This window comes from Lepidothrix coronata, unplaced genomic scaffold, assembly GCF_001604755.1.
Source record: "Lepidothrix coronata isolate B3197 unplaced genomic scaffold, Lepidothrix_coronata-1.0 Scaffold8, whole genome shotgun sequence".
In the NCBI taxonomy this organism is placed as follows: domain Eukaryota; kingdom Metazoa; phylum Chordata; class Aves; order Passeriformes; family Pipridae; genus Lepidothrix; species Lepidothrix coronata.
In genome coordinates, this window is record NW_016690188.1 from 1,658,258 (window position 1) to 1,671,033 (window position 12,776).

A 12,776-nucleotide genomic window follows, 5' to 3' on the forward strand; every position below is an offset into this window, starting at 1 on the left:
CCTCGCAGCGTTGTAACCTGCAGGGGCACACGGACGCGGCTGCCGCACCGACTGTTTCCCGGCGGGCCCGTATTGAGGGCGCACCGCGGGCGGGCGGTGGCAGCGCGGTACCCGCTCCCCCCCCGCCCCCGCCGCTCCTCCCCTTCCCTGCCCACCCCTTCCCATCCGTGTCCCTTCCCGCCCTGCCCTCGCCTGCCGGCGGGAGCCATGCACGGCGGCGGTGGCGGCGGCAGCGGGGCGGCGGCGGCGGTCGGGTGGCGGTAGCGAGGATGGCGGTGCCGGGCGCGCTGGGGCGGGCGCGGCGCCTGTGCCACTGGGGCCCGGCAGTGGCGCTGGCCGTGGTGGCCGTGTGCTCCGCCACCGCCATGGCCGACGCCGCGCTCTGGTACTGGCCCCTGGACACGGCCGGGGGCAGCGTCAACTTCATCATGCTCCTCAACTGGACCGTCATGATCCTCTACAACTACTTCAGCGCCATGTTCGTGGGGCCCGGGTACGTCCCGCTGGGGTGGACGCCGGTAAGCGCTGCCGTGAGACCACCGCGCCCCGGGGCCGGGCTCCCCCGCGGTCTCAAGGGCAGAAACCGCGTGTCTTTCCATGCCACCTCTGTCTCCTAAGAATGCTCCGGGCTCGCAGGCCACTCCTCCCTTCTTATCTTGTTTCGAAATCTTCCCTTTCCGCCTCTTTCCTCCCCCTTCCCGCTCCCCCGCCCCGCGCTTGGTTGCTGCTTCTCCCAGAGTTCCCAGTCCGCTCCAGCTTGCTCCGTTCCCTCCCCTGTGCTGTCAAGTCGCTGTGTTTTACAGGGGCTTCTCAAAGCAAAAAACCAGGAAACAGGTAGTGTTAGCGACATTTGAGAACCTCAGGGTTATCTGCAAGCTCTTGCAGGCACTTGTACTGGAGGCTTTGCTGCCAGCAGTAACAGTTACAAGAAATTAATTTAGAATTTTTTTTTATGTGAGCCTGAAAATTATATGTTGATCTTATGCTTAATGCAATACTAGGTGGAAATTTGCCTTTTCTGTGCTTCAGTAATCTCTTGGAAGAGGGAATAGTCAAGGACCAGAATGATACAGGTTCAGAGTTTCAAGGCAGCTGCCCAGAGTTTTGTGTTCCAGTGGCACAATAAAAAGTTTAGTAATGGTCACATTTCTACTTGTGGAATATTACTCAGGACAGAGTCTAGTCAGAAGAGGATCCTGATGTAGCCTTAGCAAGACAACTGCGTATTCCACTTCGTGAAGGGAAGATTTTGGCCACAGTTACTACTGGCTATCAACAGGTGTCTCTGTCTCTCATCCTGCTGTAGTCAGTGTGTGTGTGCGTGTGTAAGAGAGATTATAGGAGCATTATTATTAATGCTTAACCGGTACTGTACCTTAGTGGTAAACCTAGATTGGCTTTTGGAATAAAATGGAGAGACAAGGGGCACAAGATTGATTGTTTGTATTTTTTTTTAATTATAAAGGCCTCATGCTGATTTTTAGTCTCAGAACTTCACATTCAAATCCTGCTTGTACAGTCACTCTTGCTAACTGAAGAACTGTTTGTTTCTTTTAGCAACCAGCACTTTCAACAGTGGGAGATGGCTGTGTTGATAGCCAGATTAGCTAAGAGATTATTTCGTTTTGGTTTTTTCTCTCTTTGCCACCTTCCATTAAATAGTGTTGGACTGTGAAACTCACCCTTTCAGAAGAAATCAAATATGCTTAGGCTAGGAAAATTCCAAGAATATGCATTGTTAGTGAAGTTATGTATATATCTAACACTCCTATTCTTCTTTTTAAAGGAAAAATCTCAGGATTGCATGTATCTCCAATACTGTAAAGTGTGTCAGTCTTACAAGGCACCTCGTTCACACCACTGTCGAAAGTGTAACAGGTACTGTCTTTCTTTAAAATTATTTAAAGTCCATATTAAAGCAGCTTAAAAATCTAATCATAGGCTATTACCATAATTTGTTCTTCCAGGACTTGTATTGTGCTTTTTGAAAAAGCTTCCATATGAACACTATACCCATTTTGAATATTTCTTCTTTATAGCTGTATGATTTCTATACAGTTTTACTGTATTTTAGTTTAATAAATGAATGTCTTTAACATTTTCCTTATACCTTGAAATCAGTTTCTCCTAAGAACTTCTTGACACTACTAACAAAACAATGCAGTCTTGCTTCAGGGATGTGAGTGTGTGTAAATACCTAAAAGTCTTTGAGTCTTTTTTATGTTCTGAGTCCAAACATTCACCTACTGAGGGAGTAGAAAAATCTTTTCTGTCATCTTTCCAAAAGAGAATTAAATGTTGATTTGAGTGGAAATTTTGTACTATTCTTTTACTCTTCACTAAAGAGGGGTTTTTTTGAGGGGAGTCTGCATGTTAAGTGAGGCAATAAATCTTTTTTAGGTCAATTTCAGAAGTTTGTACCTTGTTATCTTCCGACAGACTTGTTCTGATACAAAATATGCTTTTATTATAAATAGCTGCCCTGGAATTTAGTGCAGCTTGAAAAAATCAAGGCATTTCAGCTTTCTGCAATCCAAGCTGTGGTTGCATTTATCTTGGGTTTACAGGGCAGGTCGTCCTCTGAAGGATTGTTAAACAATGGGGTAAAAGGATATTGCAACATACATGTTCATTTGTTATTTCTATAAACACACTGTGTTTTTAGGAAGTTGAAACTCTAGAGCTGTGCTGTAATTTGGCTGCATCATCTCCAGATTTAAAATTTGAGGCTCCTTTCCTTGAGTGACAATCTTTACACTGAGGACTGATCACTTAGGTGGTCACTTACTTTTACACCTGTCAAGCTAATTTGGGATGTGAGCAAATCTTTAACCCAGTGGGGGTTTTTTGTACCTGTAAGCTACACCAAAATAACCAGCTTTAGGTTGAATGTGAGAGTGTATCTAGGGTGTATACACTTGGTAAAGATATTTTGAAAAGGATTTTCAGTGGTGGAAGGTCAATACATTAACAGTTGAGGAAGTTTTCAGTGTTTACTCCTGAAAATAAAGAGGCACGAACACACTTGCATCTGGGTAACTTTAAATATTTTTCCTGCGAGTAGTTCACAGGGAATTTGATATTTCTGCTATTTTTCTGGTGTGCTTATTTAAAAAAATTAGCAATAATACTAGTGCTTAATTATTGTGATGATAGTTCTTACAGATCCCATCTTATGGTTCTGTCTCCTGGCTCTGGAATATGCTGCTTTTTAGTAGCTAGCAAGTTTGAGTAAAGAGTAGGACAGGTAACTAAGAAGGGTAGGACCTGGAAGCACTTTTTATTTGCTTTCTTTTATTTTATAGTGTGGAAATATAATTCTGAATAGCAACAAGAAAAGAAACTACTGTATTTGGAAACACTGGAAATTGGTGGGTTTAGATGAATGAATGGTGTTTGAATAATAAAAAGTTAGCTGTCCTTTTCTATGAGCTTTTTGATAAATATCGTATGTGTCCTTTATATTAATCAATATTTGTTATTCACAGATGCGTCATGAAGATGGATCACCATTGTCCTTGGATCAACAACTGTTGTGGATACCAGAATCATGCATCTTTCACTCTGTTTCTCCTCTTAGCTCCACTGGGATGCATTCACGCTTCTTTCATATTTGTTATGACTATGTACACTCAGCTTTACAACAGAGTAAGAAAACGTAATTAAATGCTTAGAGTATTATTTAAGTCAGATGCGTAAGTTATCTCTGGAAGTATGAGATAATTCGGTTTTCTGAGAAGCAGCATGTGGAATTCCTTGCTATTGTTTCAACATGTGCTCTTAGTTCTGCTCTCTACCTATGAGAAGTATATATATTAATTGGAGGAGGATTCAGGGAAAGTTGTTTCTGTGTTTTGGTTTTTTTCACCTGTTGCTTGTCATAATCATAGAGAGTTTCCTAGTGCTTTACATTGTCTGAAGACAATTTCTGTGTAGCACTTTTATATAGAGAGAGACAGGCTGTGTTTTGGCTGCCACAGAAACTAGCTGCTATTTATTTCCAACACACAAGTTAGATGCTATTTATTGTCTTTTACTTGCCACTTTTTTAGAATTATGTCCATTTCTTCAAGGAAAGAAAAGTATGTTATTTTTGGGACTAAAATTAAATGTTAGTTTGTGGTTTTTAAGTGGAAAACTTTAACTGTAGCAACAATGAGCAAAGGTTTTTCTGCAGTGCAGCCCTTATCTCAGATTCATGGTTACGATTATAAGCTTTGATTTCACCCTTTGTGGTTACAGTGAAGAGCTTGTTAACATGAGCTGAGTGTAACAGATGAAGTTGTGTTTGTAACAGCTGAGTGCAGAGTGACAGTGTTGAGAACTGCTATCTGCCAAAGCTTTCACAGGCAAACCTGTAGCATTTCCGTGAAAAGTGGGTACTGTTCTGTGCAAATGTTGTCTGTCTGGTACTGATGAATGCGTTTTTGTTAACATGCAGGAGTCCAGATATTTTTTGCTGATTTTGGGTCTGTAGAGCTGCCAAGATGATATTTGTGGTTTCACTTTCTATCTCAAAGGTCTCCATCTAGCAAAAAAACATACTGATGACTACAAAAGAAAAATCTTTTGAAACTTTTTTTTTTTTTTAATTACTCCACTTGCATTATGAACCTGTCAGAAGTTGGACACTTACCTTCAGAGCCAGATTCCTTCTTGGTAACTTGCTTTGTTTCAGCAGTTGGAATGTTCTAGACCTGAATGATATTTTCCCTTTGCAGATATCTTTTGGGTGGAGTTCTGTGAAGATTGACATGAGTGCAGCCAAAAGAGACCCTCGACCCATTATTCCCTTTGGACTATCTGCATTTGCTGCATCTTTATTTGCCTTAGGACTGGCATTAGGAACAACTATTGCTGTTGGTATGCTGTTTATTATCCAGGTAATGTTACGGCTCTGTTACAAAGAAGTTGGAAGTTTTAAGTTTTGCCTGCTTGTGTAGCAGAAACAGAATTCAGGATTGAGATAGGAAGAGTCATTTAGAATTTACGCTGTTGTCTAACTTTTCCAGGGGTTTATGTCACTTTATCCCTGTTTCTCTGTTGTTACCACAATTTTTTTTCCATTATTTTTCATGGCAGAACTTGGAGGTGAAAGTCTAATGAACTAAAGAAAACATGAGATAGACTTTATAAACTCTCTGAAAAAGGCAAAATACTTGGCCCTGTCTCTGAAAATAGGTATAAATGCGCCTGATATGTTTCTTAAAATGTTTTAGATCTTTGGAAGGAAGCAAAAACATTTTAAGCATAAACTGAAATACTGTACAATACAGACTTAAGTATATAATTCTGGAGCATGTATCTCTGCTGAGTGTTAATTTTTAACATTTTATGTTTCAGTTAAGTCTATAAAAGTTGCTTTGTTCTTTAAAATAGATTTAGTTTGTTAAGTGAAGTTTTCTTTACATAGATGATGTATTTCTGCAGAAAATAAATGCTAATTTCACTTGTCACTTTTATTTTAGATGAAAGTAATTTTGACAAATAAAACTTCAATCGAGTCTTGGATTGAAGAAAAGGTAAGCTCTTATTGTAGTATTCTTGTACTGTTACAGAGTTTATTCTCCATATTTATTAGTTTTTTGTTTCACCTCTCTGGATTTAAACCAAAGGTGTCATTTCCATTCACCACTGACTTAACACCTACAACCAGCATTTCCCTTACTCTGTCTCTGAAATTCAGTGAAAGAGATGAGAAATCAGGTAAATGCATAATTTTTCTTTTCTTGTTTGGAGGAGTTTGTTGAACCTAGAATAATATTTGCTTTGAAAAGACTTTGCTTATCCACTTGAAACATGTGGGTGTTTTCATCTGAAACTTGAGTTGTCTTTGTTGTTATACCTACCTGTATCTTTAATTGTCCACCTCACCGGCCCATTTTAAGTGACATCTTCTGACTCATGGTTTTCCTCATTTCCTACTTTGAATATTAAGGGAGGATTTTCCTTGATGGGTAGGATTTTCCTTGATTTTTGCAGAAGTACTAGAAAATACCTAGTCTTCTTACCTTTAAATTGCTCTTTGATTTCCTTATATTTATGGAAGTTTTCACAAGATTTTTCAGGAGAAATACAGTCAAGCAGTAAAAGCTAAATTTAGAGGAAGCAAAACTGACTCAGTGTTTAGAAACTAGTTCAGTGCTACCAGGTTTATTTTGTGTAAGTCCACAAACATTTCATGAATGTCTTATAGTCTTTCTTTTATTCTGTGTGTCAAAATTACCGTGAGAATCTTGACTGGGTATAAGTACTGAAGTGTTGTAATACTGGCTCTTTTCACGGCATCTGGCTGGATCCTAGTCCTGGTAGACCTTTGAATAATGGGACAACTGAATATAAATGAAAGAAATTTCTGTTACAACTGTATAGTAGATTTTGGAATAATATGTTCAAATTTTAACTGTAAAACACAGGGTGCTAATATGTCCTTTCTGATAACTGAACATGGACTGTAATACATAAGTATTTAATAAAATGGCTTTATTGCAACAGAGGACACTCTTCTGTGGCTGCTCCACTAGATGTCATTGGTACTGTGGGAATGTAAAGCTCCTAACTGTGGAATATAGGCAATTCAGAGCTGTCTTTGTGTGCAGTTCTTAGAGGTGGAATTGGCACTACCCTTATTGAATTGTGCTTATGATCATCCATCAAAGAATCCTGAGCTGTGGAAGCTTCTGTAGGTAACTGAGAATTAGTAAGGCGTTGGTCCTTAAAAAAAAGCCATAAAATCAGAGCGTGGAGTGGGTTAACAGTGTAGTCAGTTGACTCTGCTGTTTCAGAGTAAGTGGAGGGTGACGGGGATGGGGGACACTCAAACCAGACATACTTCTAAATGCCACGATTGTTATAAGTAGTTTTAAAAGCCTGGGTTAGTGTAGCAGGAGTTAACTGCTCTTACTTCAAAATGTTTGCCTTTAGCTCTCATGGACCCATACAGGGCTTATGACCTGGCCTTTTTCATATTTGCTGCTTGATTGCAGTTTGTAGGGTATGTTTTTATGTACTGCATTTCTTAATTATTTTCTAGGCCAAAGACAGAATCCAGTACTACCAAACGGGTGAGACCTTTATTTTTCCCTATGATACGGGAAGTAAATGGAAGAACTTCAAGCAAGTGTTTACATGGTCTGGGATTCCTGAGGGAGATGGCCTGGACTGGCCAGTTAGAGATGGGTGTCATCAGTACACTTTGACGGTAATTGGTCTTCAACGATATCCCAAGTTAATTCTCCCCACTATCTAGTTTTCTGCTTTGCTTTGCAAGTATAGACTAGCTTTTTAAATAACTAAAATAGACTGGCTAGAAATACATATACAGTGTTCTGTTGAATGTTTTCCTATTTTTGATAGACTAGAACTTATACTTTTGTGAGTGCTTTTAAATGTTAACAGTATTTCCTATGTTTGTTGAATGGTTTCAATACCTGGCTTTGTTTTGCGTTGAACACACAAGTCCTTTTAAACTAAACACTGCCTAAATTTCTATTTATAATCATTTATAGATAGAGCAACTGAAACAGAAAGCAGACAAGCGAGTAAGAAGTGTAAGTATTTGTCAAGTTTGATCTGAAATGACAAAGTATCAATATGAACATGTAATTAATTGCTAAGTCTATTTCTTTTCTTAATTTTAAATTTAGCAATTAAATTAAGACTTTTCCACACGAACAATGTATAGCAACCTCTGCTTAATTCAACTTGGCCTTTAGCCTACTTTGCATTTGCTTCTTAGTTTCCAGATGGGAAGAAATGTGATAATAAAGATAACTGTGCTTCATTGTTAAGCAGTTAATTTAAAATTTAAGAGTCCCTTTGACAACCATTGTCATTATGCTTAAATCTAATAATATACTTGAATTTATTTTTTTGGTATGAAACTTATCAGCAAGACCATAACCCCTTAAAATAATCTATTGCTGTGTTCTGTTAAAATTTGTAGGTTCGGTATCGAGCCATAGATGATTACAGTGGTGTCTGCTGCCCCGTGACTAAAGGTGTTAAAACATTCTTCACAACACCGTGCACTGAAGAACCCAGAATCACACTGAGTAAAGGGGATCTGATTTTAGCCACAAGAGGCTTAAAGTTAGTGGCCCCACACCTTTATGTTTGGTTAAAAGAAATATCGAGATGAGTTCTGGCATCTAACTACCTGTTACGCTTCCTTCCCCAGACACTGGATGTATGGTGAGAAGATTCTCGACTCAGCTGCTGATGGTATGAAGCAGTTATTTTCACTTTTTCTTTGAAAATTGCAAATCCATTTTATAGCTGTCTGGAAATGTAGCCAATATTATATGTTCAGTTCTCAAAATGTATAATGATGACCTTACTTGCATTAGCTTCTCTCCACTCCACATCCACAGTTTTTAGTCTATACATCTGATAGACTTCCTAGTTTTGAGTAACATTAAATGACTCTGTCAGACTGGCAGAACACTCATCTAGTAGTTTACTGGAAGTTGATTGGGAAGGGGGGTACTTCCTATTCTAAGAAAAAGTTAGACTTTTAGACTCTAAAGATATTAATGATTATTTACTTTTTTGATATTTAAATCATGGTCTGTCTTAAATGCGCCAGATTTCCTATCTACACACCCTGCATAACTATAAGACTGGGATTAATATTTGTATATCTTAAAAACAAGGAGACATTATGTCTTTGGTTTGGAATAATTTCCAAAGACTTTGATATGCATTTATAAAACTAACAACTACGTGTGTTGAAGATGTTAAAGGTTCCTGCTGATCTGCAGAAGATCAATATCACAGCCACCTGCACTGAAGCTTTTACATTTTTTTTTTACTTCAGACCTCTTGGTTTGGACTGAAGTAAAATTTTATCTGCGAGACGGTGTGTTGGATTCTGTTATCTCTTCCAAACAATTGTTAATTTATTGCATGTGCATTCCATGTTGGCAAAAGCGAGGCTGCCAGCAGCCAGTACGCTGGCAGTGTCCATGCTTTTTGTGGGAGGTCTGAGACCTTTATGGGCTGGAAGTGCTTTGGCAGCTCACTCCATGAACTCCTTCAAACATCAAATCTAAATGTGCATGGTAATAATTTGTATTGTGTTGCTTATTGTGAAGATTAGCAGACATATCTGCTATATTCAATGTTGGAGGTTTTTTTTAATCAGGTGGAATGTGGTGTGGGTGGGGAATGGTGAATACTGAGAGGCTGGATTAGAATCCAAAATAACATTGGCATTTTGGAGAACTAGGCTTCAAAAATAGGATGAAATAGGATGAAATTTGTTAGGAATGTATAGCAAATGCTATAAATAAGCAGGAATAACAAGTTGCACTACAACAAGATGGCAAAATGAATGATTAAGTAGCAATTCTGTTGAAAAAAGGACTCAATCATAATCTTAAGATGAGTCAACACTTTCAAAAAAGAAAAAAGCATATAGCTTCCCAGATGTATGAAATAATCCTTCAACATCGGCAGAGACTCAGCTGAAATACTGCCACAAGTAAAAGCAGTTACTGCGTCTCAAGAAAGAGTAAGATCAGCTAAAAAGGGTTGAGAGGAAAACAGTGAAAATAATTAGAATAATAGAAAATGTGACTTAGCAGGCAAAGCTGAAAGAATTGGGATGGCTTACCTGGAGAGAAGTAGGAGATAGAGAGCCCAAGGTATGTACAAATAGTCATCAGGTGTATGAAAGTCTGTGGTAGAGAAGTTTATCTGCTTCCTCTGTCCCTGGTGTGTAGAAAGAGGACTTGTGAACCTGATTTATAGACAGAAAGATTAAGATAGGGTATTAGGATGAATTTTTCTCAAGGAAGGTAGAGGACTGGAGAACTTTGGAGATATCTGAAAACATTTTAGGTAGTGGAAAAGAGTCAATGCATCCTAAGGCAGTGATGTTAGGAATGACTTAGATGTTCTGTCTTATAGAAGAAAATAACTTATTGCTTGATGTCTCTTCCAGTCCTGTGTTTTTCCTCTGTAGTGGGTCATGGTTTTTTCCAAGTTAATGCAAATTTTCATGTCTTAAGGTGGAATAAGAGAACGAGGCTGGTTCCCTAGGAAGTGTGTGGAAAAATGCCAGTATGACTCTGAAACGGATCAACCAGTGGATGGAGAGAAGAAAAACATATAGCCTTCTAATTTTTTTAACTATGAAATGGAATTTTTACTTCAGACCACAATCCTTTACTTGAAATTTTCTGTATATTACCTTAGATTTATGCAATGAATATGTTAGGATGAGGTTTTCTTTTCCTCACAGCTGAAAGGGTTGGATATGCCTGTGCCATGGTTTGCATACTTTTTAAACAATAAATAATTGAAGAAGCCATTCAGTGGATTGCCTTCAAGATGCATCTTTTTCATCACAAGTCAGGATTTTTTTTTCTTTTTGCTGTTTAAATTGCATTCTGAGGGTTCATTTGTTAGGTTTTTTCCTTGATCGCATCTGATTGTGATGCGTGCTGCTTGTCTTTTGTATTTCTTTGAAGCTGCCCCTGAAAATCACAAAATAAACATCTGATTCAAATTCCAGATAAAATTTGTTACCTGTGACTCTTAATCATGTGAATTGTCCACCTCCAATAAATGATACATTCATATTCACTTGTGGATTAATTGTTCTTAGACATAGAAGAACTTGTTTATAGGCATGGGAGTGTGAACTGATTGGGGAGTAAAGATTTCACCATTGTAAGTTGTCTTTCAAGCTTAGAAAGATTTCTGCTCTTGTACTTTTCATGGCAAAAAATACAACCAGCACTCTCTGCTCCCTTTAGAGTTCTTGTTCTGCCTAGGAGTTTAAGACAGCAGTAGCCAAGAATGAAAATTTTTTTGAGTCTGGTTGCTGCTAGTGATTAACACCTGTCTTAGAGCATTTTCATTTAGCATCTCGTATGGATTATTAGCAGGAAGACCTTAAATTACAGTAACTTGTACCAGCTGAAGTCTTTCTAAATGTCTCCAAAATGCAGCAAGTGGCCTTGCTCTCACAAATTTAGTGTAGTTGCATGTCACGCATGTTGCGAGTTTTTGCAAGTTACTGTTTTAAACAAACACCTGGTTTATCTCCACCTGCCTGAGTTTTCTCACAGGCAGATGAACAGTTCTTAGACAATACTAAGTGCATATAGAAATCACTACATAGAGACAAGCCAGCATTACTCCTGTATGCTCCTACTCAGATGCCTTTTCCAGCAGAAAGCAACTTTTTTGTTACCCCCATCCTACTGTGCATTAGTGCTGACAGTGGACCATGGTCCTGGGCTGTTTCTGAGCTGTGGCAAGGGAGAGCTAGTGTTCTGTTTTAGTAGTTTGTAAGAAGGTGATTTGCCTCTCTTGAAAACAAAATACTTATTTTCTAGAAGCAATTAGAGGTGTAGGGGTGTATCATACTCCTACTTTCTTTACTAGCAAGGATGTAGCTACTTTGAAATATGAGCAGGAATTAATATGAAAACCCCAAAACTACATGGAATACTTAGCCTCAACTGCAGTAGATTCTGATCAGGTCTGTAGGCTACAACCAAATATTACAAAAACAACTTTCTTTTCCAGCTGAGAAAGCTGGCAGCTTAGGACCTCTAGAGCTTGAATTAAATGTACATTTCAGGCAGCCTGTTCAACCGCCAATTAATGAAAATTTTGTTTTCTGCCCCTGCTTTTGCCTCCGGTGTGAAGAGACAGTCCTTTATGACACCTCTGAGTGTGCCAAGTACCACAGTTCTCAGTGAGGAAGGGCCTAGGTTACCATACATGACCGACTGTGCAAAAGACTAGCCTTGGTATTCTTATGCATGTAACTTTGAGGTGATTGCCAACAGTAAAAGAAATAAATGATGAAAAACTTTAATCCAGGTCTCTTAAGAGTTGAGCGAATACAATCCAGTGCTAGAGTTTAAGCATCTCTCACACAGCTTTTCAGATGCCAAGTAATGACCAGGAGGAAAAAAAAAAATAGAACTTCCTGTGCTAAGATGCCAGTGATTTGCAGGCTACTTAGCTTTTACAAGTGATTTGCCTATGGCATTAGAAAATTATTCTAGAGCTATCTTGATAGTATGGATTGAAGTAAAAACCTCATTAAAGCCAAATTATGAATTACAAGTCAGTATTTGAACACTTCCTGTCTGGATCAGGAACAGTAAAGACTAACAAGGAATTCACAAGTTGGAGGCACAGTGGGTTTTTCATAGAGGTGGAAGGAAAAAACAACAAATTTTATTTTGCTATACAATTCTGACATGATTTGGAAGCCAAAATCAGACAGTCTAATTCCTGATGCAGTACACAGGAGTTGTTTCCACTTTGTTAAGCTTTATTATCAATGTTCACATTAAATATCTGCCTTATGTGAATCATGTCTTAGTTGTGGTATCTCATTATTCAGCATGTATACACAGCTATACTGCAGACCACTTGGATCAGTTCATAATGAGAGCTTTTAAAAGAAAGTTGAGAAGACTGGATGTTATTTTAGTGCCAATCCTTGTATCATGGGAAAAAAGTTGCAGAGAGTTGAAGTTCATTGTACCTGTAGCCATCCTTACCTCAGATCCTTTTTCCCTGGGTACAACAGTGCTTCAAGGCTGCTGTAGCTTTCCCGAGTGCTCAAACAATAGCCTGAAGTAATTTTTGCACCTTTTCAATGCAAACATGGCTAAGGTACTCGTTTCCACTTCAGATTGATGTTGTGGAAGCAGTTCATATGGCAGAAGTGACACCCAAGAGCCTAGTTTCAGACCAATTTACACTTGAATTGCTATATAAGCTTTATTGTTCAGGCAGTGCCA

At 38.8% G+C, this 12,776-nt stretch overlaps 1 protein-coding gene across 1 annotated transcript; it reads left to right on the forward strand.

Annotated features, from left to right (window-relative positions):
• Positions 1-142: 142 nt before the first annotated feature.
• Positions 143-10,590, forward strand: ZDHHC6 (zinc finger DHHC-type containing 6). Its single transcript, XM_017839909.1, has 10 exons — positions 143-518; positions 1,787-1,878; positions 3,489-3,648; positions 4,722-4,883; positions 5,469-5,522; positions 7,034-7,201; positions 7,509-7,550; positions 7,946-8,091; positions 8,180-8,223; positions 10,014-10,590. The coding sequence occupies exons 1-10, from the start codon at positions 270-272 to the stop codon at positions 10,115-10,117; spliced, it is 1,221 nt and encodes a 406-aa protein (XP_017695398.1). The 5' UTR covers positions 143-269; the 3' UTR covers positions 10,118-10,590.
• The last annotated feature ends 2,186 nt before the right edge of the window (positions 10,591-12,776 follow it).